The 24727-nt window shown below is 46.6% G+C and overlaps 1 protein-coding gene across 1 annotated transcript in view; it reads left to right on the forward strand.

Annotated features, from left to right (window-relative positions):
* Positions 1-24727, forward strand: part of TAP1 (transporter 1, ATP binding cassette subfamily B member) — a 30215-nt gene that overhangs the window by 170 nt on the left and 5318 nt on the right. The window contains exons 2-10 of the mRNA XM_077286130.1: positions 952-1447; positions 2123-2237; positions 8287-8417; positions 8496-8701; positions 9463-9660; positions 10066-10194; positions 14647-14835; positions 16895-17068; positions 21259-21418. Coding sequence (XP_077142245.1) covers positions 955-1447; positions 2123-2237; positions 8287-8417; positions 8496-8701; positions 9463-9660; positions 10066-10194; positions 14647-14835; positions 16895-17068; positions 21259-21418 — 1795 coding nt within the window. The 5' untranslated portion in view covers positions 952-954. The remainder of the gene's footprint in view (positions 1-951; positions 1448-2122; positions 2238-8286; positions 8418-8495; positions 8702-9462; positions 9661-10065; positions 10195-14646; positions 14836-16894; positions 17069-21258; positions 21419-24727) is intronic.

Genomic DNA, 24727 nt, shown 5'->3' on the forward strand with positions numbered 1-24727 from the left:
TTATTGATTAATTTGTAGTTTTTCTTTACACTATTTTTGGGGTCCTTCAGACTTTCCTATCTCTTTATACCATTTTTTTTTTTGGGGGGGGGCGAGGTGTTCCCCATTATGCTTTATTAGTAGCCATTGTGGCGATGTCAGATGTATTCATTTCATCATTTCTAAGAGTTGAGCAAAAAAGCTTTGTAGGCCCCCGGTCTTAGCAGTCGCGTTGGTGGTCCCAGCGGTTACATTGGTGGTCCCAGACTTCTTGATGTCTCAGCAATTGCGTTGGTTGTCACATTGGTTCCAGCGGTCACGTTAGTGGCCCCATCGGTCACGTTAGTGTTCCCGGCAGCCTTGTTGGTGGTCCCAGCAGTCATGTTGGTGGTCCTTGGTCACTACCTACCGTCATACACAGTTCCTCTAATTGGACGGCCAGGAGATGTCATGACATGACCCCGAGCTCACAAACCAGAAAATATGCCAACAGGTAGGACAAGGTCCACAGGACTCGGGTCTGGTGGCCAAGGACCACCAATAGGATCGGGGTCCCATAAATCTTTTTCCTCAACTCTACTTTTTTACATTATGTGACATGAGCGTTGATTTTTTTTGCTATTTCTAAAAAAAATATTTTTAACAATTTTGTTTGCATCTTTTATTAGTACTTGAACCTGTGATCACTTGATCACCACCTTGTACCACAGGCATCATTAAATTAGTTTTTTTCTGATGTACCATCACCCTGTCCTGTGATGTGATAGTGTGTCTGTGGGCTGTGTTATACCACCGTCACTGGTTTTGGGAGTTTAACCCCTTAGCTACTGCACTAACTGCTGACCACTGCATCTAGGCGGTGAGTTGGAAGGAGATGGCTCCCTCTGTCCCTCCATGACGCCTTCATTATCTATATTCCGCTATGGTCACATAATCACAGTCTTATTCGTGCTATTTTCTCTCTGTTATCAGGCGATGCATCCCGTCTGCTCATTGTGCTGCTTCCTCGGGGTGGACTATGCCACTTTGCACCTGCTGACCCTTCTTTTGCCCCCAAACCTCCTCCAGACATGGGTACTGGGCCTGGTACGACTGGTTATCTTGATACTTGGCGTTCGTGCGGTGGGACGAATATCAAAACTGCCCCCCTGGTTACAGGGGGGTCCATTACTGCTGTCCTCTGCCGTCCTCACCCTGCTGGTGCCATGTTGTGCGACCATCACTGCTGTCCTGTTACCACGGGTCAGCGCCGATCTCCTGCACCGATCTGGGCATGCTGACCTGTCCTTCTACTCGTACCTCATGACGGTGACATCCACCCTCGTCTGGCACCAACTCTTCCTGGAGGATGAAGACAAGGAGGACGTGAAGGAGTCGCCGGCCTCAGTTTGGAGGTTACTGAACCTTCTGAGGCCCTACGGGTGGCGGTTCCTGTGGGTGTCCATGTTTCTGGTGCTGTCTTCATGGAGTGAGTATTGTTCTCTGGTATCTGCCTCTCAGTCTCTTAGGGACGCTGTCAATTTTCGTTTTTGCACTTAGGTTTTTTGTTCCAAGAGCCAAAACTTTGTTTACGTTTCTGTCCCCATGGCTCTTTTATTGCAGGACGAGTTCTAGTTTTGAATTACACCATTCATTTTACCGCATAATGTAGTAAAAAATGGGGGGAAAATTCAGTGTGGTAAAATGGTTTTTATGGCATTCATTGTACAGTAAAAATTACTTGACAGCATCACTCTAAATCCCATTTCCATACACCCTATTGGGGAATTCTGACTAAATAAGGGGGTCCTCTGTTCAGGACCCTCATTATTCGGAGCACAGAGTGGTTACATAGAGTAGCTCTTGATCTGGAGGACCCGCGTTACACCGATAAACCATTCATTTGAACTGTATTTGTGTAATGCTTCATTTATCCTGTAGGGGCAGTGCAGACAAATTAAACACTTACTGTTCAAAATATCCATTTTACCCAGCTGATTGCTTAGGTCCAACATCTTCATATTGTCAAGGATCCCCTCTAACAGAGATACTGGACAATCCCCTTATCTAGCACAGTCCAGTATACTCCTCTACTATATAAAATACTAGTGTGGATGATCCGTCCATGATTATAACGTGTGGCTCCATGTGTCCCATGTACCAGGTGAAATGGTTCTGCCATCGTACACAGGAAAGATGACAGACTGGATCCAAGAGAAGAAAGATCCCTCCATATTCTGGAACTCCATCATGGCGATAAGTCTGATCACACTCTGCAGGTGAGGACGCCGATGTTGGTTGTGTAGCATCATCTCCCCATCTCCCTTCTCCCAGACACAGAGATACTGCAGTATCATCTCCCCTTCTTCCTTCTCTCAGACACAGAGATACTGTGGCATCATCTCCTCTTCTTTCTTCTCACAGTCACAGAGATACTGCAGCATCATCTCCTCTTCTTCCTTCTCACAGACACTGAGATACTGCAGCATCATCTCCTCTTCTTCCTTCTCACAGAAACAGAGATACTGTAATATCATCTCCTCTTCTTCCTTCTCACAGACACAGAGATACTATAATATCATCTCCTCTTCTTCCTTCTCACAGACACTGAGATACTGCAGCATCATCTCCTCTTCTTCCTTCTCACATACACAGAGATACTGTAATATCACTCTCTGACTTTGAACCAGTTACTGAAGAAGAAGTAAGCAGGCTCCTTGCATCTTCTCGCCCGACCACTTGCACCAGTGACCCCATTCCGTCACATCTCCTCCAGTCCCTTTCCCCGGCTGTCACCTCTCACATAACAAAAATATTCAACCTTTCCCTCACTTCCGGTATTTTTCCCTCTTCATTTAAGCATGCCATCATACATCCATTACTTAAAAAACCCTCCCTCGACCAAAACTGTGCCGCTAATTATAGACCTGTCTCTAATCTTCCCTTCATCTCTAAACTCCTGGAACGCCTGGTCCACTCCCGTCTTACCCGCTATCTCTCAGATAACTCTCTTCTCGATCCTCTTCAATCTGGCTTCCTCTCTTTACACTCTACTGAAACTGCCCTCACTAAAGTCTCTAATGACCTACTAACAGCTAAATCTAATGGTCACTACTCCATGCTAATTCTATTGGATCTTTCCGCAGCATTCGACACTGTGGATCATCAGCTCCTCCTCACTATGCTCCGCTCCATCGGCATCAAGGACACCGTTCTCTCTTGGTTCTCCTCCTGTCTCTCTCACCGATCCTTCACTGTATGTTTTGCTGGTTCCTCCTCCTCTCACCTTCCCCTTACTGTTGGGGTTCCTCAAGGATCAGTCCTAGGCCCCCTCCTCTTCTCTTTGTATACTGCCCCTATTGGACAAACAATCAGTAGATTTGGGTTCCAGTACCATCTCTATGCTGATGACACCCAATTATACACCTCTTCTTCACTCCGACCTTCTTAGAAAACACCAGTGATTGTCTTACCGCTGTCTCTAACATCATGTCCTCCCTCTATCTGAAACTGAACCTGTCAAAAACTGAACTCCTCGTGTTCTCTCCCTCTACTAACCTACCTTTGCCTGACATTGCCATCTCCGTGTGCAGTTCAATCATTACTCCAAAGCAACATGCCCGCTGCCTTGGGGTCATCCTTGATTCCGAGCTTTCATTCACCCCCCACATCCGATCACTGGCTCGCTCTTCTTATCTGCATCTCAAAAACATTTCTAGAATTCACCCTTTTCTTACTTTCGACTCTGCAAAAACTCTTACTGTTTCTCTTATTCATTCCCGTCTGGACTATTGTAACTCTCTACTAATCGGCCTCCCTCTTACCAAACTCTCCCCGCTCCAATCTGTCTTGAATGCTGCTGCCAGGATCATATTCCTCACCAACCGTTACACCGATGCCTCTACCTTGTGCCAGTCATTACACTGGCTACCCATCCACTCCAGAATCCAGTACAAAACTACTACCCTCATCCACAAAGCACTCCATGGCTCAGCACCACCCTACATCTCCTCTCTGGTCTCAGTCTACCACCCTACCCGCGCCCTCCGCTCCGCTAATGACCTCAGGTTAGCATCCTCAATAATCAGAACCTCCCACTCCCGTCTCCAAGACTTTACACGTGCTGCGCCGATTCTTTGGAATGCACTACCTAGGTTAATACGATTAATCCCCAATCCCCACAGTTTTAAGCGTGCCCTAAAAACTCATTTGTTCAGACTGGCCTACCGCCTCAACGCATTAACCTAACTATCCCTGTGTGGCCTATTAAAAATATAAAAAACAAAACACATAATCAGGTTCCTTGCATCGTGTTCTCATACACTTTATGCAGTTAATAGCCCTCTATGTCTGTACTGCTACATACTTAGGCTGTTAACTGGTTCATGCAGCTTTACATGAACACCCGAGCCTTACACTATGGCTGGTCCAAATAACTAAAGCAATTGTTACCATTCACCTCTCGTGTCTCCCCTTTTCCTCATAGTTTGTAAGCTTGCGAGCAGGGCCCTCATTCCTCCTGGTATCTATTTTGAACTGTGATTTCTGTTATGCTGTAATGTCTATTGTCTGTACAAGTCCCCTCTATAAGTTGTAAAGCGCTGCGGAATATGTTGGCGCTATATAAATAAAAATTATTAATATTATTATATTATTATAATATCATCTCCTCTTCTTCCTTCTCACAGACACTGAGATACTGCAGCATCATCTCCTCTTCTTCCTTCTCACAAACACAGAGATACTGCAGCATCATCTCCTCTTTTTCCTTCTCTCAGACACAGAGATACTGCAGCATCATCTCCTCTTCTTCCTTCTCACAGACACAGAGATACTGCAGCATCATCTCCTTTCCTTCCTTCTCTCAGACACAGAGATACTGTAACATCATCTCCTCTTCTTCCTTCTCTCAGACACAGAGATTCTGCAGCATCATCTCTCCTTCTTCCTTGTCTCAGACACAGAGATACGGCAGCATCATCTCCCCATCTCCCTTCTCACAGACACAGAGATACTGCAGCATCATCTCCTCTTCTTCCTTCTCACAGACACAGATACTGCAGCATCATCTCCTCTTCTTCCTTCTCTCAGACACAGAGATACTACAGCATGATCTCCCCTTCTTCCTTCTCTCAGACACAGAGATACTGCAGCATCATCTCCTCTTCTTCCTTCTCTCAGACACAGAGATACTGCAGAATCATCTCTTCTTCCTTCTCACAGACACAGAGATACGGCAGCACAATCTCCTCTTCTTCCTTCTCACAGACACAGAAATACTGCAGCATCATCTCCTCTTCTTCCGTCTCACAGACACAGAGATACTGCAGCATCATCTCCTCTTCTTCCTTCTCACAGACACAGAGATACGGCAGCATCATCTCCTCTTCTTCCTTCTCTCAGACACAGAGATACGGCAGCATCATCTCCTCTTCTTCCTTCTCCCAGACACAGAGATACGGCAGCATCATCTCCTCTCCTTCCTTCTCACAGACACAGAGATACTGCAGCATCATCTCCTCTTCTTCCTTCTCACAGACACAGAGATCCTTCAGCATCATCTCCTCTTCTTCCTTCTCACAGACACAGAGATACTGCAGCATCATCTCCTCTTCTTCCTTCTCTCAGACACAGAGATACTACAGCATGATCTCCCCTTCTTCCTTCTCTCAGACACAGAGATACTGCAGCATCATCTCCTCTTCTTCCTTCTCTCAGACACAGAGATACTGCAGAATCATCTCTTCTTCCTTCTCACAGACACAGAGATACGGCAGCACAATCTCCTCTTCTTCCTTCTCACAGACACAGAAATACTGCAGCATCATCTCCTCTTCTTCCGTCTCACAGACACAGAGATACTGCAGCATCATCTCCTCTTCTTCCTTCTCACAGACACAGAGATACGGCAGCATCATCTCCTCTTCTTCCTTCTCTCAGACACAGAGATACGGCAGCATCATCTCCTCTTCTTCCTTCTCCCAGACACAGAGATACGGCAGCATCATCTCCTCTCCTTCCTTCTCACAGACACAGAGATACTGCAGCATCATCTCCTCTTCTTCCTTCTCACAGACACAGAGATCCTTCAGCATCATCTCCTCTTCTTCCTTCTCACAGACACAGAGATACTGCAGCATCATCTCCTCTTCTTCCTTCTCACAGACACAGAGATACTGCAGCACCATCTCCTCTTCTTCCTTCTCTCAGACAGAGATTCTGCAGCATCATCTCCCCTTCTTCCTTCTCTCAGACACAGAGATACTGCAGCATCATCTCCTCTTCTTCCTTTTCACAGACACAGAGATACTGCAGCACCATCTCCTCTTCTTCCTTCTCTCAGACAGAGATTCTGCAGCATCATCTCCCCTTCTTCCTTCTCTCAGATACAGAGATACTGCAGCATCATCTCTTCTTCCTTCTCACAGACACAGAGATACGGCAGCATCATCTCCTCTTCTTCTTTCTCACAGACACAGAGATACTGCAGCATCATCTCCTCTTCTTCCATCTCACAGACACAGAGATACTGCAGCATCATCTTCTCTTCTGCCTTCTCTCAGACACAGAGATACGGCAGCATCATCTCCTCTTCTTCCTTCTCACAGACACAGAGATACGGCAGCATCATCTCCTCTTCTTCCTTCTCTCACACAGAGATACGGCAGCATCATCTCCTCTTCTACCTTCTCACAGACACAGAGATACTGCAGCATCATCTCCTCTTCTTCTCACAGACACAGAGATGCTTCAGCATCATCTCTTCTTCCTTCTCACAGACACAGAGATACGGCAGCATCATCTCCTCTCCTTCCTTCTCACAGACACAGAGATACTGCAGCATCATCTTCTCTTCTTCTCACAGACACAGAGATGCGTCAGCATCATCTCCTCTTCTTCCGTCTCACAGACACAGAGATACTGCAGCATCATCTCCTCTTCTTCCTTCTCACAGACACAGAGATACTGCAGCATCATCTCCTCTTCTTCCTTCTCACAGACACAGAGATACTGCAGCATCATCTCCTCTTCTCTCAGACACAGAGATACTGCAGCATCATCTCCTCTTCTTCCTTCTCTCAGACACAGAGATACTGCAGCATCATCTCCTCTTCTTCCTTCTCACAGACACAGAGATACTGCAGCATCATCTCCTCTCCTTCCTTCTCTCAGACACAGAGATACTGCAGCATCATCTCTCCTTCCTTCTCTCAGACACAGAGATACTGCAGCATCATCTCTCCTTCCTTCTCTCAGACACAGAGATATTGCAGCATCATCTCCTCTTCTTCCTTCTCACAAACACAGAAATACTGCAGCATCATCTCCCCTTCTCACAGACACAGAGATACTGCAGCATCATCTCCTCTTCTTCCTTCTCACAGACACAGAGATACGGCAGCATCATCTCCTCTTCTTCCTTCTCTCAGACACAGAAATACGGCAGCATCATCTCCTCTTATTACTTCTCACAGACACAGAGATACTTCAGCATCATCTCCTGTTCTTCCTTCTCACAGACACAGAGATACTGCAGCATCATCTCCTCTTCTTCCTTCTCTCAGACACAGAGATACTGCAGCATCATCTCCTCTTCTTCCTTCTCACAGACACAGAGATACTGCAGCATCATCTCCTCTTCTTCCTTCTCACAGACACAGAGATAATGCAGCATCATCTCTCCTTCCTTCTCTCAGACACAGATATACTGCAGCATCATCTCCTCTTCTTCCTTCTCTCAGACACAGAGATACTGCAGCATCATCTCCTCTTCTTCCTTCTCACAGACACAGAGATACTGCAGCATCATCTCCTCTTCTTCCTTCTCACAGACACAGAGATAATGCAGCATCATCTCTCCTTCCTTCTCTCAGACACAGATATACTGCAGCATCATCTCCTCTTCTTCCTTCCCACAGACACAGAGATACTGCAGCATCATCTCTCCTTCCTTCTCACAGACACAGACATACTGCAGCATCATCTCTCCTTCCTTCTCACAGACACAGAGATACTGCAGCATCATCTCCTCTTCTTCCTTCTCACAGACACAGAGATACTGCAGCATCATCTCCTCTTCTTCCTTCTCACAGACACAGAGATACTGCAGCATCATCTCCTCTTCTTCCTTCTCACAGACACAGAGATACGGCAGCATCATCTCCTCTTCTTCCTTCTCACAGTCACAGAGATACTGCAGCATCATTCCCCCTTCTCCCCGTAGTCGGTGTGTATCGTGCACAGGGCCCATTTCTGCTCAGGGCACACTGTCTGTACAGTACACCTTGTTTTCCTGCCTATCAGTAATGGTGATTTTGTTGCGTGCAGCGCTGTGACAGAGTTTCTCTGTGACTGTGTGTACAACGTGACCATGAGCCTGGTGCACACCCAGACCCAGGGGAGGCTGCTGCACACCATCCTGACGCAGGACATCACATTCTTCGACACGGAGTCCACAGGTGATGTGCGCACAGAAGACCTCTGACGGAGCCTCGCTGATCGCATCCTGTCTCCTAAACATGGCGCTTCCTTTCCAGGTGACATCACGTCTCGCCTTACGAGTGACATCACAGCCATGAGTGAGGCGCTGAGCCATGACCTCAGCCTGCTGATGTGGTACCTGATGAGGGCGTTATTCCTGGCCATCTTCATGTTCAGCTTGTCCGCTAAGCTGACGCTCTTCACTATGCTCTGCCTCCTGGTGATCACAATCGTCCCAAAACTATCGGGAGCCTTTTCCCAGGTGAGGCCAATGATAGCGTATGATAGTGACACTGCTGAGGCTTTGTTACAGTTGCGCAGCAACAAGTCTCTCCCCGTTCCTGAGCTCCAGACTCATGGCTCCTTACATTCAATTCAGAATCTACTGACTGCAAGTGGAGATCTTGACACTCCATAACATTGCACCTTACTGACCTGGCATTTTTGTTTTTTCATGCTCTTGTTTTTTTTCTTTTCCTCTTCCAAGAAGTTTTATTTTTTAGGGAGACTTGTTTTTAGGAGGACGAGTTGTACTTTGGGATGACACCATTCACTTTACCTTATAATTTACAGAAAAATAGAAAAAAATTCCAAGTACAGTGAAATAGTGAGAAAAAAAACACAACTCCACCATTGTCTTGTGGGTTTCCTTTATATTATGCGATTAAACTGATGGAGCAAAATGGCTGCCCGGGTCAGATTGATTATATTTTTTATATATTTTAGTGGCTAAAATATATTTAGAGCTTTGTAAATAATATTTAGGTTCTTGTCACCATTGTCCGAGAACCGAAATGCTTTCATTTTCCATCTATTGATCTGTGTGAGGACTTGTTTTTTGCGTGGCGAGCTGACGTTTTCTTTGGTGCAACTTTGGGTACAAATAAAAAACTGCTGCATTTGTCAGTGAGCATCAAGGGCAGCGCCACGGAGGCCATGTCTGGATACACCCTGACATACAAAAGCAGCGTACGTGTGAGTCCACGAGGAGACCAACCAGATAACGTTCCTTCTTTTCCACAGAGTTTAGCAATTAAGATCCAGAAATCTCTTTCGGCAGCCAATCAGGTGGCACTGGAGATCTTCTCCAACATGAAGACAGTGCGGAGCTTCGCGAACGAAGATGGAGAATGTCAGCGCTACGAGGCCAAGCTGCAGGACACCTACGCGCTCAACAAGGTGGAGGCCGTGGCCTACGGCTGCAACTTAGTGGCCAACAGCGTGAGTACTGGGTGTTCTCCGGGGTCGTCCCGCGAGGAACCATAATTTATAACAAGGACTGACACTAGTTTTAAAAAAAACCTTACCACCGTTCCCCTCCATAGCTTCGCTCCAACTACTTTCTATCCCCATCACGACTTGCAGGAATAGCAGAAAATGCTGCCTCAGCCAGTCACTGTCCGCAGTGATGACTCGCCAGCAGTCCCATAGACTGCTATGAGCATCCATTCATTTCAATATGTGACGTTCTCGGAATCTGACTCAGTGTCCTCTCTGATCAGCTCTTTAAAGGGGCCCTAGAAAGAAGCCTTTAATAAAGAGGACTACACATCCAGCACTGCCCCAGCAGTGAATTATGGGGGTGACACAGATTAGGACACTAACGTTCAGTGTTTTTCTCCACAGCTGTCCGGGCTCGTGCTGAAGGTGGCCATCCTGTACTTTGGTGGCCGGTTAGTGACGTACGGTGAGGTCAGCGGAGGGGAGCTGGTGTCGTTTGTCCTGTACGAGCTGCAGTTCACATCGGCTGTGGAGGTGAGCGGCTTCATGTTCTGCATGAACACAAGGTGACCTCTGTATTGGGCATGGCGTACAGCTCTTTGTGCTGCTACATAGGGGTCTTATCCCTAGATGTCAGATCACTACTGCATTTATTGTGTATGGTATAGGGGGTGCAGTTGGCAGTCACGACTCAGAAGAAGGGGAGCTTGAGATGTGGGCACCATGAGGCACTGTGTGTTGACCTGATATATGGCATTAGGTGGTCAGCGGCAGCGATAGCGTCACATCTACAGATATTTAACCCCCTACTACGATCCTCTACATGTTTTCCAAACCATGATAACCTCATACCCATCCATCCAGCCCCCACTCCCCCGGTCCCCCTACCTGGAGCACTATGGAATGCACGCTCTGTCTGCAACAAACTGCCATTTACCCATGACCTCTTCATCACCAACAAACTCTCCTTCCTCTGCATAACTGAAACCTGGCTCACCCCCTCTGACTCAGCCTCTCCAGCTGCACTTTCCTATGGCAGATTCCACCTCTCTCACACCCCTCACCCCAGCACCAAACGTGGAGGGGTTGGCTTACTCCTGTCCAACACCTGCTCCTTTACTAAAATCCCGCTACCACCCTCCACTACTCCTCCACTACTCTTCCCTCAAAGGTGAGGTGAGGTGCACTCCATCCGCATCTACTCCACCTCCAACCTCCAGCTGGCTGTCACCTACCGCTCCCAGAACTAGCCATCTCCCCCTTTCTCGACCACTTCACCACCTGGCTACTTCATTTCCTCTCGGCTGACATCCCCACTATCATCATGGGTGACTTCAATATCCCCATTGACACTTCCACCTCAGCTGCCTCTAAACTTTTATCGCTCACTGCCTCCTTCAGCCTAACTCAATGGTCTTCTGCGGCCACTCACAAAGATGGTCACACACTAGACCTTATCTTTACCCGCTTCTGTTCCCTTACTAAACTCACTAACTCACCCCTCCCCCTGTCTGACCACAACCTACTGACATTCTCTTCCCTCTCCTCTCCCAGTGCACAACCCCCACTCCACAAACTCACTCACCCTCACAGAAATCTCAAACACCTCAACTTACAATCACTCTCTGAGTCCCTTCTCCCTCTTACAGACATAGCTTCCCTTCATGACACAGATGCTGCTGCCACTTTTTATAATACCACAATAACAGCGACACTCGATTCGGCCGCCCCCCTCATGCATAGCAAAACTCGTACAATCAACAGACAGCCCTGGCTGACCAGCCTGACCAACGAACTGAGACGGGCTTCCAGGGTCGCTAAGCGGAGATGGAAGAGATCCCACTCTGCTGAGCACTTCATCGCATACAAGCAGTCCCTCACCAGCTTCAAGTCCACGCTCACTGCCGCAAAACAAACTTACTTCTCATCGCTCATATCCTCCCTGTCTCACAAACTTAAACAGCTTTTCACACTTTCAATTCGCTACCCCGTCCCCCCGCACCTCCTCCCTCCCCTCTCATTTCTGCTGAAGACTTTGCCTCTTTCTTTAGACAGAAGATCGATGCGATCAGAGAAAGCTTTGGCCCACAGCACCCAATGGCTCTCTTAGCTGCTCATCCCTGTTCCTCCAAAACCAGCTTCTCCACCATGACAGAGGACCAGCTCTCCACCCTCCTGTCAAGATCACACCTCACCACTTGCACGCTTGATCCGCTCCCATCCCACCTCATTCCTAACCTCGCCACAGTCTTCATCCCAACTCGAACACACCTCTTCAACCTCTCACTCACAACCGACGTCTTCCCCTCATCCTTCAAACATGCCAAGATCACATCCACCATCAAAAAGCCCTCCCTCGACCCATCCTCTGTGTCTAGCTATCGACCGATATCTCTTCTCCCTTAAGCCTCAAAACTACTGGAACAGCATGTCCATCTTAAACTGTCCTCCTACCTCTCCTCCTGTATCACTCAACTGAAGTTGCCCTAACTAAAGTCACCAATGACTTACTGACCGCCAAGAGCAAGCGACACTACTCTGTCCTCCTTCTCCTGGACCTGTCTTCTGCCTTTGACACTGTGGACCACTCCCTTCTGCTACAGATTCTCTCATCTCTTGACATCACAGACTTGGCCCTATCCTGGATCTCGTCATACCTAACAGACCGAACATTCAGTGTCTCCCTCTCCCACACCACCTCCTCACCTCGCCCCTTATCTGTCGGTGTTCCCCAAGGCTCAGTTCTAGGACCTCTACTCTTCTCCATCTACACCTTCGGCCTGGGACAGCTCATATAATCCCACGGTTTGCAGTATCATCTCTACGCCAGTGACATGCAGCTCTACCTATCCGGACCTGACCTCACCTCTTACTCACCAAAATCCCACAATGTCTGTCTGCTATATTGGCCTTCTTTTCTGCTTGCTTTCTAAAACTAAACATGGACAAAACCGAATTCATCATTTTTCCTCCATCTCACTCTGCCCCTCCACCAGACCTATCCATCAATGTCAATGGCTGCTCACTTTCCCCAGTCCCACACGCTCGGAGCCTCGAGGTGATCCTTGACTCTGCCCTCTCTTTCAAGCCACATATCCAAGCCCTTGCCTCCTGCTGCCATTTCAAACTCAAAAATATTTCCCGGATCCGTACATTCCTTGACCACTAAACCACAAAAACACTAATACACGCCCTTATCTCGACCACTGCAACCTCCTGCTCTCTGGCCTCCCCTCTAGCTCTCTGGAACCACTCCAATCCATCCTACACTCTGCTGCCCAACTAATCTACCTGTCTTCCCGCTATTCCCCAGCCTCTCCCCTATGCCAAGCCCTTCACTGGCTTCCTATCGTCCAGAGACTCCAATTCAAAACCCTTACTATGACATACAAAGCCATCCACAACCAGTCTCCTCCATACATCTGTCACATGGTCTCCCAGTACTTACTTACACGCAACTGTAACATCCCTTTAACAGGTATTCAGCACATACAACACTGTTCTGACTCCAGGCCAGAAGGGGGACCTCTACACCCGACTTCAGGGGAGCTGCTCTCTCTGGTCGGGAGGAGGAGTCAGTTGCTAGGCAGTGGCTAGGCAGTTGGAGAGAGGCAGTTGGTGAGAGGACAGCGAGGAGTGAGGAAGGAAAGGAGGGGCCGTGCAAACACATGAGGTACTGCAGCTCCTGGAAAGAGCAAAGAGAGCAGAGCAACTTGAAAGAGACTGAAAGGAGGAAAAGAAGCAAAAGGCGAAGTAAAGAGCTGGAGAGAGAAGCTGCTTGTGACCTTCCTCCACGCTGAGCGCAGATACCGGTAGCCGGAAGACTGAGGTTGTGGGGGTAACTTCATGCCCCACGGCAGAAACCGGCGGACAGCTAGATAGCAAGTCACCTGTCCACCATTACCACCCCAGGACACAGTAACGTATAGAGATAGAGCCCTAGTCGTGATAGAGATCCTGTAAAAAAGCTTGAGTTACCTGTCGTATGGGTTAGTGTCTTACCTGAAGGAGGACAGAGAGAATGTGAGGACCTTGTGTAAGGCCTAAGACAGCAAGGGACGACAACAACACAGTGCTAGAAGGAAGGCTTCCAACTCCACTTGGTTAAGGGGATTCCTCTGATGCTTCCAAGCCAGCCAGACCACCACCAGCACCTGTGATCTGGTACCCTGGACTGTGGCTGCCTGAATCACACAGTAAAGAGGTAAAGAGACTGCAACCCTGTGTCCTCTGTTTCTTACTACACCACCTACCACCTGTCTCTACTACACCGGGAGCCCTGGGGACCCAGCTTCACCTGTGGGAAGCTATACCATCCCTGCTGCCATACCAACACCCCAGTGGACCCCTTTAAGCAGCGTCGGTCATCCCTGACCAAATACCACATGTGGCGTCACGAACTTTCATTATTTCCACAACCCCTTTAAAGGCCGTCCCTTTTACTTGTGCGCCCAGGGCCACGGACCAGATCGCTGCCACCGTGACCTGGTACCGAGTACCCCACTGCCCTGACGGGCGACTCACAACCTTCGATCTTCACAAGATCTCCTTCTCTACTCCCCTCTTATGTCTTCTTCCCACATCCAAGTCTTCTGCCGTGCTTCCCCCATTCTCTGGAACTCTTTACCCCAACACATCAGACTCTCGCCTACCATAGAAACCTTCAAAAAGAACCTGAAGATATGTGCAGACCCCATTGTGCACACCATGGTGGGAGTGAGTGGCGCCGGAGTGGCCATCTTCCAGTTATAAAGGCCATTGATTTCCAGCTATATCACCCTCCACCTTTTTGGCGAGAGATATCACTGTGACGCTGTCCAGCCGCCATCTCCCCACCTCGGGGAGCTACACTAATTTGTCAGGCTGAACACTCAGATGTAATGTAGCGGCCGCCCATCAAGATGGTGAATGCCGCATCTGTAAGTGACATTTATGCCCTGCCACACCAACCTGTGCTTTAATAATCCCCTCCGTCTCTTCATCCAGGTGCTGCAGCGCTTGTACCCAGATGTTAAAAAAGCCGTAGGATCGTCCGAAAAAGTGTTTGAGTACATGGACCGGACTCCGCAGCTGCCACCACCAGGAAAACTCAAGCCGGCTCATCTTAAAGGACACATCCAGTTCAAGAATGTCACATTCTCCTACCTGAAACGGAAGGACACCCCGGCTCTACAGGTATGGACTCACCAGATGATGTTCAGACTCAGACGGTGATTTCTCTAACACTGACACACCTGTATGGACCAGTATATAATAATATAATAATAATAATAATTTTTATTTATATAGCACCAACATATTCCGCAGCGCTTTACAAATTATAGAGGGGACTTGCACAGACAATAGACATTACAGCATAACAGAAATCACAGTTCAAAATAGATACCAGGAGGAATGAGGGCCCTGCTCGCAAGCTTACAAACTATGAGGAAAAGGGGAGACACGAGAGGTGGATGGTAACAATTGCTTTAGTTATTTGGACCAGCCATAGTGTAAGGCTCGGGTGTTCATGTAAAGCTGCATGAACCAGTTAACAGCCTAAGTATGTAGCAGTACAGACACAGAGGGCTATTAACTGCATAAAGTGTATGAGAACACGATGCAAGGAACCTGATTATGTGTTTTGTTTTTTTTTCTATTTTTAATAGGCCACACAGGGATAGTTAGGTTAATGCGTTGAGGCGGTAGGCCAGTCTGAACAAATGCGTTTTTAGGGCACACTTAAAACTGTGGGGATTGGGGATTAATCGTATTAACCTAGGTAGTGCATTCCAAAGAATCGGCGCAGCACGTGTAAAGTCTTGGAGACGGGAGTGGGAGGTTCTGATTATTGAGGATGCTAACCTGAGGTCATTAGCGGAGCGGAGGGCACGGGTAGGGTGGTAGACTGAGACCAGAGAGGAGATGTAGGGTGGTGCTGAGCCATGGAGTGCTTTGTGGATGAGGGTAGTAGTTTTGTACTGGATTCTGGAGTGGATGGGTAGCCAGTGTAATGACTGGCACAAGGTAGAGGCATCAGTGTAACGGTTGGTGAGGAATATGATCCTGGCAGCAGCATTCAGGACAGATTGGAGCAGGGAGAGTTTGGTAAGAGGGAGGCCGATTAGTAGAGAGTTACAATAGTCCAGACGGGAATGAATAAGAGAAACAGTAAGAGTTTTTGCAGAGTCGAAAGTAAGAAAAGGGCGAATTCTAGAAATGTTTTTGAGATGCAGATAAGAAGAGCGAGCCAGTGATCGGATGTGGGGGGTGAATGAAAGCTCGAAATCAAGGATGACCCCAAGGCAGCGGGCATGTTGCTTTGGAGTAATGATTGAACCGCACACGGAGATGGCAATGTCAGGCAAAGGTAGGTTAGTAGAGGGAGAGAACACGAGGAGTTCAGTTTTTGACAGGTTCAGTTTCAGATAGAGGGAGGACATGATGTTAGAGACAGCGGTAAGACAATCACTGGTGTTTTCTAAGAAGGTCGGAGTGAAAGCAGGAGAAGAGGTGTATAATTGGGTGTCATCAGCATAGAGATGGTACTGGAACCCAAATCTACTGATTGTTTGTCCAATAGGGGCAGTATACAAAGAGAAGAGGAGGGGGCCTAGGACTGATCCTTGAGGAACCCCAACAGTAAGGGGAAGGTGAGAGGAGGAGGAACCAGTAAAACATACAGTGAAGGATCGGTCAGAGAGACAGGAGGAGAACCAAGAGAGAACGGTGTCCTTGATGCCGATGGAGCGGAGCATAGTGAGGAGGAGCTGATGATCCACAGTGTCGAATGCTGCGGAAAGATCCAATAGAATTAGCATGGAGTAGTGACCATTAGATTTAGCTGTTAGTAGGTCATTAGAGACTTTAGTGAGGGCAGTTTCAGTAGAGTGTAAAGAGCGGAAGCCAGATTGAAGAGGGTCGAGAAGAGAGTTATCTGAGAGATAGCGGGTAAGACGGGAGTGGACCAGGCGTTCCAGGAGTTTAGAGATGAAGGGAAGATTAGAGACAGGTCTATAATTAGCGCGCGGCACAGTTTTGGTCGAGGGAGGGTTTTTTAAGTAATGGATGTATGATGGCATGCTTAAATGAGGAGGGAAAAATACCGGAAGTGAGGGAAAGGTTGAATATTTTTGTTATGTGAGAGGTGACAGCCGGGGAAAGGGACTGGAGGAGATGTGACGGAATGGGGTCACTGGTGCAAGTGGTCGGGCGAGAAGATGCAAGGAGCCTGATTATTGTTATAATCCTCTAGGATGTCTCTTTTGACCTACGGGAGGGGCAGGTGACGGCTTTGGTTGGCGCTTGTGACGCTGGTAAGTCCACCGTGGTGCAGCTGCTGCTGAAGTTTTATCAACCACAACAAGGACAAATCCTCCTGGACGGGAAACCAGTATCCGAATATGACAACGAATATTACCGGAGAATGGTGAGACCGCTGTGTGCGTGCAAGTCGGAGGGGATATTGCCGCCACCCAGATCTAAAGTGCAAGCTCCTCATCATACTGTGTATTTATTGAAATAATTAACTACTTAAAGGAACGGATTATTCCCATTTTCATGGAAGGACATTATTGAGTAGTGCATGGAAGAAACAAGCACTTTTGCAATTTACTGCTATTAAAATTTGCTGCCTATCTTGAGATATTAACATGTTTGTCTACAGCTTGTTGCCTAGGAGACCGACCACCGCTGCCAAAAGTTCAGTGTTTACAAGCTCTTTTCTATGAAGCTTGTATGTGCTGCAATGAAGCTGACCAGGGTGGCTGGAGTGCGCTGTTGCCAAACGTGCAGTGCTTACAAACTAGACAGCAGTGGTGGTCGGTCTCCTAGGTAACTAGCTGTAAAGAAAAGAAAAGTGTTAATATCTCAAAAATGGTTGCAAATTTTAATAAACGGAATTAAAAAAGTGCTTCTTTTTATGGGCTCTATCCGACAATACCCATATGTGAAGATGGGAATAACGTATTAAGGACATACAATTAGCAGAGGACGTTTATATATGGAATTACTAGAGTCCCTGTGGATCTTTTTTCTAAGAATGAGGTTCAGGCGATTAAAATAAAAGTAACTAATAAAAATAAATAAAAAATATATAAAATATAATTTCTATCTGAAAGAGGTAATATCAAAATGTTTGGTAGGTAATATAAAGTGCAAATAATTCTATTCTAGGGTAACGCTATGGACCACTTTTATTATATTTATAGCCCACAATTTTTGCAAGAAAGTGAGTTCCAAATAGTTGCAACTCATACAAAAAGTCAGAGTCATTCACTTTGCACATCACTCGGAAAAATGCAAAGATTTTTTTTTATCGACTGGAATATGAAATGTCAGTTTTAATATATCTCCTGAAAAATTGCTTAGAATCAACAATGAATATTTTAAATTTATTTTTCTTTTTGCGATAAACCTGAAAATTCTTAAAAAAAGGGAAAAATTAAGTATACCCTATATAAAAAAAGAAAAATGTGAAATCTGCATTGTCTCGATAATATGGTGCAGAAATCATTAATATTGTCCAATAAATACAGGTGCATTTCACAAAATTAGACTATCATCAAAAAGTTAATTTATTTCAGTTCTTCAATACAACAAGTGAAACTCATATACACTGCTAAAAAAAATAAAGGTAACACTAAAATACCACATCCTAGATATCACTGAATGAAATATTTCAGTTGCAAATCTTTATTCATTACATAGTGGAATGTGTTGAGAACAATAAAACATAAAAATGATCAATGTAAATCACAACTAATATCCCACGGAGGTCTGGAGTTGGAATGATACTCAAAATCAAAGTGTAAAATCAAATTACAGGCTGATACAACTTCAGTGGAAATGCCTCATGACAAGGAAAAGATGCTCAGTATTGTGTTTGGCCTCCACGTGCCTGTATGACCTCCCTACAACGCCTAGGCATGCTCCTGATGAGGCGGCAGATGGTCTCCTGAGGGATCTCCTCTCAGACCTGGACTAAAGATCCGACAACTCCTGGACAGTCTGTGGTGCAACGTGACGTTGGTGGATGGTGCGAGACATGATGTCCCAGATGTGTTCAATCGGATTCAGGTCTGGGGAACGGGCGGGCCAGTCCATAGCTTTAATGCCTTCATCTTGCAGGAACTGCTGACACACTCCAGCCACATGAGGTCTGGCATTGTCCTGCATTAGGAGGAACCCAGGGCCAACTGCATCAGCATAAGGTCTCACAAGGGGTCTGAGGATCTCATCTCAGTACCTAATGGCAGTCAGGCTACCTCTGGCGAGGACATTGAGGGATGTGCGGCCCTCCAAAGAAATGCCACCCCACACCATTACTGACCCACTGCCAAACCGGTCATGCTAAAGGATGTTGCAGGCAGCAGATCGCTCTCCATGGCGTCTCCAGACTCTGACACATCTGTCACATGTGCTCAGTGTGAACCTGCTTTTATCTGTGAAGAGTACAGGGCGCCAGTGATGAATTTGCCAATCCTGGTGTTCTGAGGCAAATGCCAAGCATCCAGCACGGTGTTGTGCTGGGAGCACAACCCCCATCTGTGGACGTCGGGCACTCAGACCATCCTCATGGAGTCGGTTTCTAACCATTTGTGCAGACACATGCACATTTGTAAGCCACAAAACGCCACTGCTAAAGAAGCTAGCTGTTCACAGAGTGCTGTATCCAAGCATATCAATGGAAAGTTGAGTGGAAGGAAAAAGTGTGATCGAAAAAGGTGCACAACCAACCGGGATAACAATAAAAGCTAAGATTCACCGCACTCTCTATAGGTTTCTTATGCAAAATTTGGTATAAATTTATTATACATAAACTGGGAGCGTAACAGAATATTACAGCATATGCGATCTTTATACAACGTTTCGGCTCAACCAGAGCCTTTGTCACTTAATCGCTTATTCCAGATAAGAAAGTGGCGTGCAGAGAAGGGAAAAAGTCCCAGTGGTGCAATATAAGTTCTATTGACATTTAAAGGTCCGCCTATGGAAGTTCCTGTCCAGTAACGTGGACCTGCAGTGTCAGCTATGGATTGGCGTGTCACCACTGGGACTTTTTCACTTCTCTGCACACCACTTTCTTATCTGGAATAAGCGATTACGTGACAAAGGCTCTGGTTGAGCCGAAACATTGTATAAAGATCACATATGCTTTTATTGTTATTCGGGGCCTTTGGTCCATTACACCAGCACCTCGCCCTATTGAGGCTGAGTGCACATCAAAACCTTTTCCAAGCAACCGGGATAACCACAGCCTTGAAAGGATTGTTAAGAAAAGGCCATTCAAAAATTTGGGGGATTGGGATTGACAAGGAGTGAACTGCTGCTGGAGTCATTGCTTCAAGAGCCACCACTTACAGACATATCCAGGACATGGGCTACAGGTGTCGCATTCCTTGTGTCAGGCCACTCATGACAATAGACAACGCCAGAAGCGTCTTACCTGGGCCAAGGAGAAAAAGAACTAGACTGTTGTCAGTGGTCCAAGGTGTTGTTTTCAGATTGAAGTAAATTTTGCATTTCATTTGGAAATCAAGGCCACAATCCAAGCTGCTGGAGGTCTAGTGTGAAGTCTCCACAATCAGTGATGGTTTGGGGAACCATATCATCTGCTGGTGTAGGTCCACTGTGTTTTATCAAGACCAAAGTGATCCCAGCCGTCTAACAGGACATTTTAGAGAACTTCATGCTTCCCTCTGCCGCCAAGCTTTTTGAAGATGGAAATGTAATTCTCCAGCAGGACATGGCACCTGTCCACACTGCTAAAAGTACCAATACCTGGTTTACAAACAACAGTATCACTCTGCTTCATTTGCTTCATTGGCAGCAAACTCGCCTGACCTTAACCCCATAGAGAATCTATGGAGTATTGTCAAGAGGAAGATGAGAGACACCAGACCCAAAAATGCAGACGAGCTGATGGCTGCTATCAAAGCAACCTGGGCTTCCATAACCCCTCAGCAGTGCCGCAGGCTTATCGCCTCCATGCCACGCCACATTGATGCAGTAATTGATGCAAAAGGAGCCACGACCAAGTATTGAGTGCATTTACTGAACATACATTTCAGTAGGACAACATTTCAGATTTTAAAATCATTTTTCAAGCTGGTGTTATAAAGTATTCTAATTTACTGAGAAAATTACTTTGGGGTTTTCATTGGCTGTAAGCCATAATCATTAACAGAAATAAACACGTGAAATAGATCACTGTGTGTAATGACTCTATATAATATATGAGTTTCACTTTTTGTATTGAAGAACTCAAATAAATTAACTTTTTCATGATATTCTAATTTTTTAAGAACCACTTGTATGATGTGATGCCCAGTGCAGTCAGGTTGGAAAAAAAAGCACAACTTCCACTATATCCATAAACGTAAGGTCACACTACTGCTGCACATCACTGCCAAATACAATGACTGTTACAGGATGGAAAACCATGGTGGCCGTTGCGTTGATCAGACTTTGCTCATGCAGATTTATTGCTATCGACTTCATCACACCATGAATCCCAGAGCAACGAGACTGGAAGCAGACTCCATCATCATCATGTGCCGCTAGTGGCGTCTCGCGTTCTTCACTGTCCTCTGTCTTAGCTCGCTTCCTTCATTGCAGGTGTCTGTGGTGAGTCAGGAGCCCGTCCTCACTGCCCGGCCCTTAGATGACAATATCTCTTACGGTTTGGGACACGTTTCTCATTCGTCTGTGGAGAACGCGGCAGCCGCAGCAAACGCACATGATTTTATTTCCAGCATGGTGGACGGGTACAAGACAGGTGGGTGTAGATCAGATGATATACGAGGCGTGTATGATGGAAGCGTCTGGTCACACAAGCGTTATTACACTCTGCCCTGGGTTGTAGTTTCTGTTATTACCCCATTTGGTGTAATGTTTAATGCCTACATACCACTGCCATATATCGGCCTAATAACATATGTATAATCCCCCATACAGTGCTCAGATACCAGCAGTGACCGAAACTGCTCCATACATAAAGTCTTATAATAACAGTGCTATACGGTATGTGAATAATACCGTTACACAGCCTTCATTACAATGCATGGTGGTCATATAGGAGCAGCTGATGTTCTTTGTGTGGCTCATGTTCTCTATGTGGCTGATTTTCTCTGTGCAGTTGATGTGCTCTGTACTGCTGATGTTCTCTGTATGGCTGATTTTCTCTGTGCAGCTGATGTGCTCTCTGTGGCTGATTTGCCCTGTGTGGGCAATGTTCTCTGTGTGGCTTATGTTCTCTGCAGCTGATGTGCTGGGTGCGTCTGATGTGTCTTGTTTGGCTGATGTGCTTTGTGTGGCTGATGTGCTGGTGCTCTGTGCTGCTCATGTTCTCTGTGGCTGATGTCCTCTGTGTTGCTGATGTCCTCTGTTGTGAATTCCGTTCTCGGGCTCCCTCCTGTGTTCGTGAGCGGTACTGTGTGAGTTTTGTTCTGGGGCTCCCTCTGGTGGCCTTTGGCGATATGGCTGGGCTCAGCTGCTTCGTTTCCTGCTTTGCTGGGTCTATTTAATTCACCTGGCCCTTCATTTGTTGCCTGCTGTCGGTGTATTCAGTCCTGTTTCTGAGTTCTCCTGAATATTCCTTGTGACCAGTCTCCTGCTGAGAAGCTAAGTTTGTTGGTTCATTTTGCTCATTATTTCCTTGAAACTGTTTCTCAGTATATGATGAGTTCAGTCCAGCTTGCTTTCATGTGATTTTTCGCTTGCTGGTTAGTTCTGGGGTGCAGAGTACGCCCCTCACATCGTGAGTCGGTGTGGGGGTTCTCGTATTCTCTGCGTGGTTTATTTTTGATAGTTTTGTACTGGCCGCACAGACTCCTATCTATTTTCTTCTATCTAGTATTAGCGGGCCTCATTTGCTAAACCTGTTTCATTCCTACGTTTGTCTTTTCCCCTTAACTCACCGTTATTATTTGTGGGGGGCTATCTAAAACTTTGGGGTTATTTCTCTGAGGCAAGTGAGGTTTTTGCTTTCTCTCTAGGGGTAGTCAGTTTCTCAGGCTGTGAACGTGGCATCTAGGATTTTAGGAACGCTCCACGGCTGCCTTTAGTGTGTTTGGATAGGATCAGGATTGCGGTCAGTATAGTTTCCACATCCCCAGAACTTGTCCTATATTCTGGTCATATGTGTCAGGTCAGTTTGGAGATCCTACCACCAGGATCATAACAGTACAGCAGGCCCGAAAGTGTTAATGCAGCAGAAGAGGGAGAAGAGAAATCTTGAGGTCATTTTTTTTTTCCTCTGCACTGTGTTTGGCTTCTCTCCTCCCCTTAATCTTTGGGTGGTTCTGAACTCAGCTGCAGACATGGACATTCAGAGTCTGTCTTCTAGTGTGGATCATCTCACTGCCAGGGTACAGGGCATTCAGGATTATGTAGTCCGCAGTCCTATATCAGAGCCTAAAATACCAATTCCTGAACTGTTTTCCGGAGATAGATCTAGGTTTTTGAACTTTAAGAATAATTGTAAGTTATTCCTTTCTCTGAGACCTCGCTCTTCTGGTGATTCTGTTCAGCAAGTTAAGATTGTTATTTCTTTGTTGCGTGGCGACCCTCAAGATTGGGCATTCTCTCTGGAGCCAGGAGATACTGCATTGCTAAATGTGGATGCGTTTTTTCTGGCGCTTGGAGTGCTTTATGAGGAACCAAATCTGGTAGATCAAGCAGAGAAGGTTTTGCTGGCTCTCTCTCAGGGTCAAGATGAAGCAGAGATTTACTGTCAGAAGTTTAGGAAGTGGTCTGTGCTCACTCAATGGAATGAGTGCGCCCTGGCGGCGATTTTCAGAAAGGGTCTTTCTGAAGCCCTTAAAGATGTCATGGTGGGGTTCCCCACGCCTGCGGGTCTGAATGAGTCAATGTCTATGGTCATTCAGATTGATCGGCGTTTGCGGGAGCGCAAACCTGCGCACCATCTGGCAGTAATCTCTGAGCAGAAACCTGAGCTTATGCAATGCGACAGGATTCTGACCAGAGTTGAACGGCAAGACTACAGACGTCAGAATGGGTTGTGCTTTTACTGTGGTGATTCTGCTCATGTTATCTCAGCATGCTCTAAGTGCACAAAAAGGTGTACTAAGTCTGTCACCATTGGTACTGTACAACCTAAATTCATTCTGTCTGTTACTTTGATTTGCTCTCTGTCATCCTACTCAGTTATGGCTTTTGTGGATTCAGGTGCCGCCCTGAATCTGATGGATTTGTCATTTGCCAGGCGCTGTGGTTTTATCTTGGAGCCTTTGCAGTTCCCCATTCCACTGAAGGGAATTGATGCTACGCCATTGGCCAAGAATAAACCTCAGTACTGGACTCAAGTGACCATGTGTATGGCTCCGGCACATCAGGAGGTGATTTGCTTCCTTGTGCTACATAATTTGCATGATGTTGTCGTGTTGGGTCTGCCATGGCTGCAGGCTCATAATCCAGTCCTGGATTGGAAAGCAATGTCTGTGTCAAGTTGGGGTTGCCAGGGAATTCATGGCGATGCCCCTTTGGTGTCAATTGCTTCTTCTACTCCTTCTGAAGTCCCTGAATTTTTGTCTGACTACCAGGATGTATTTGATGAGCCCAAATCCAGTGCCCTACCTCCTCATAGGGATTGTGATTGTGCTATAAATCTGATTCCTGGTAGTAAGTTCCCTAAGGGATGACTTTTTAATTTATCTGTACCAGAACATGCCGCTATGCAGAGCTATATAAGGGAGTCTTTGGAGAAAGGGCATATTCGCCCGTCCTCGTCCCCTATGGGTGCGGGGTTCTTTTTTGTGGCCAAGAAGGATGGTTCTTTGAGACCCTGTATAGATTATCGCCTTCTAAATAACATCACGGTCAAATTTCAGTACCCCTTGCCACTGTTGTCCGATCTGTTTGCCCGGATTAGGGGGGCCAGTTGGTTCACCAAGATAGATCTTCGAGGAGCGTATAATCTTGTGCGCATAAAACAGGGCGATGAATGGAAGACAGCATTTAATATGCCCGAAGGCCATTTTGAGTACTTGGTGATGCCTTTTGGGCTTTCTAATGCCCCCTCTGTGTTTCAGTCCTTCATGCACGACATCTTCCGAGAGTATCTGGA

The sequence above is a fragment of the Ranitomeya variabilis genome, chromosome 2, assembly GCF_051348905.1.
Source record: "Ranitomeya variabilis isolate aRanVar5 chromosome 2, aRanVar5.hap1, whole genome shotgun sequence".
NCBI lineage: Eukaryota > Metazoa > Chordata > Amphibia > Anura > Dendrobatidae > Ranitomeya > Ranitomeya variabilis.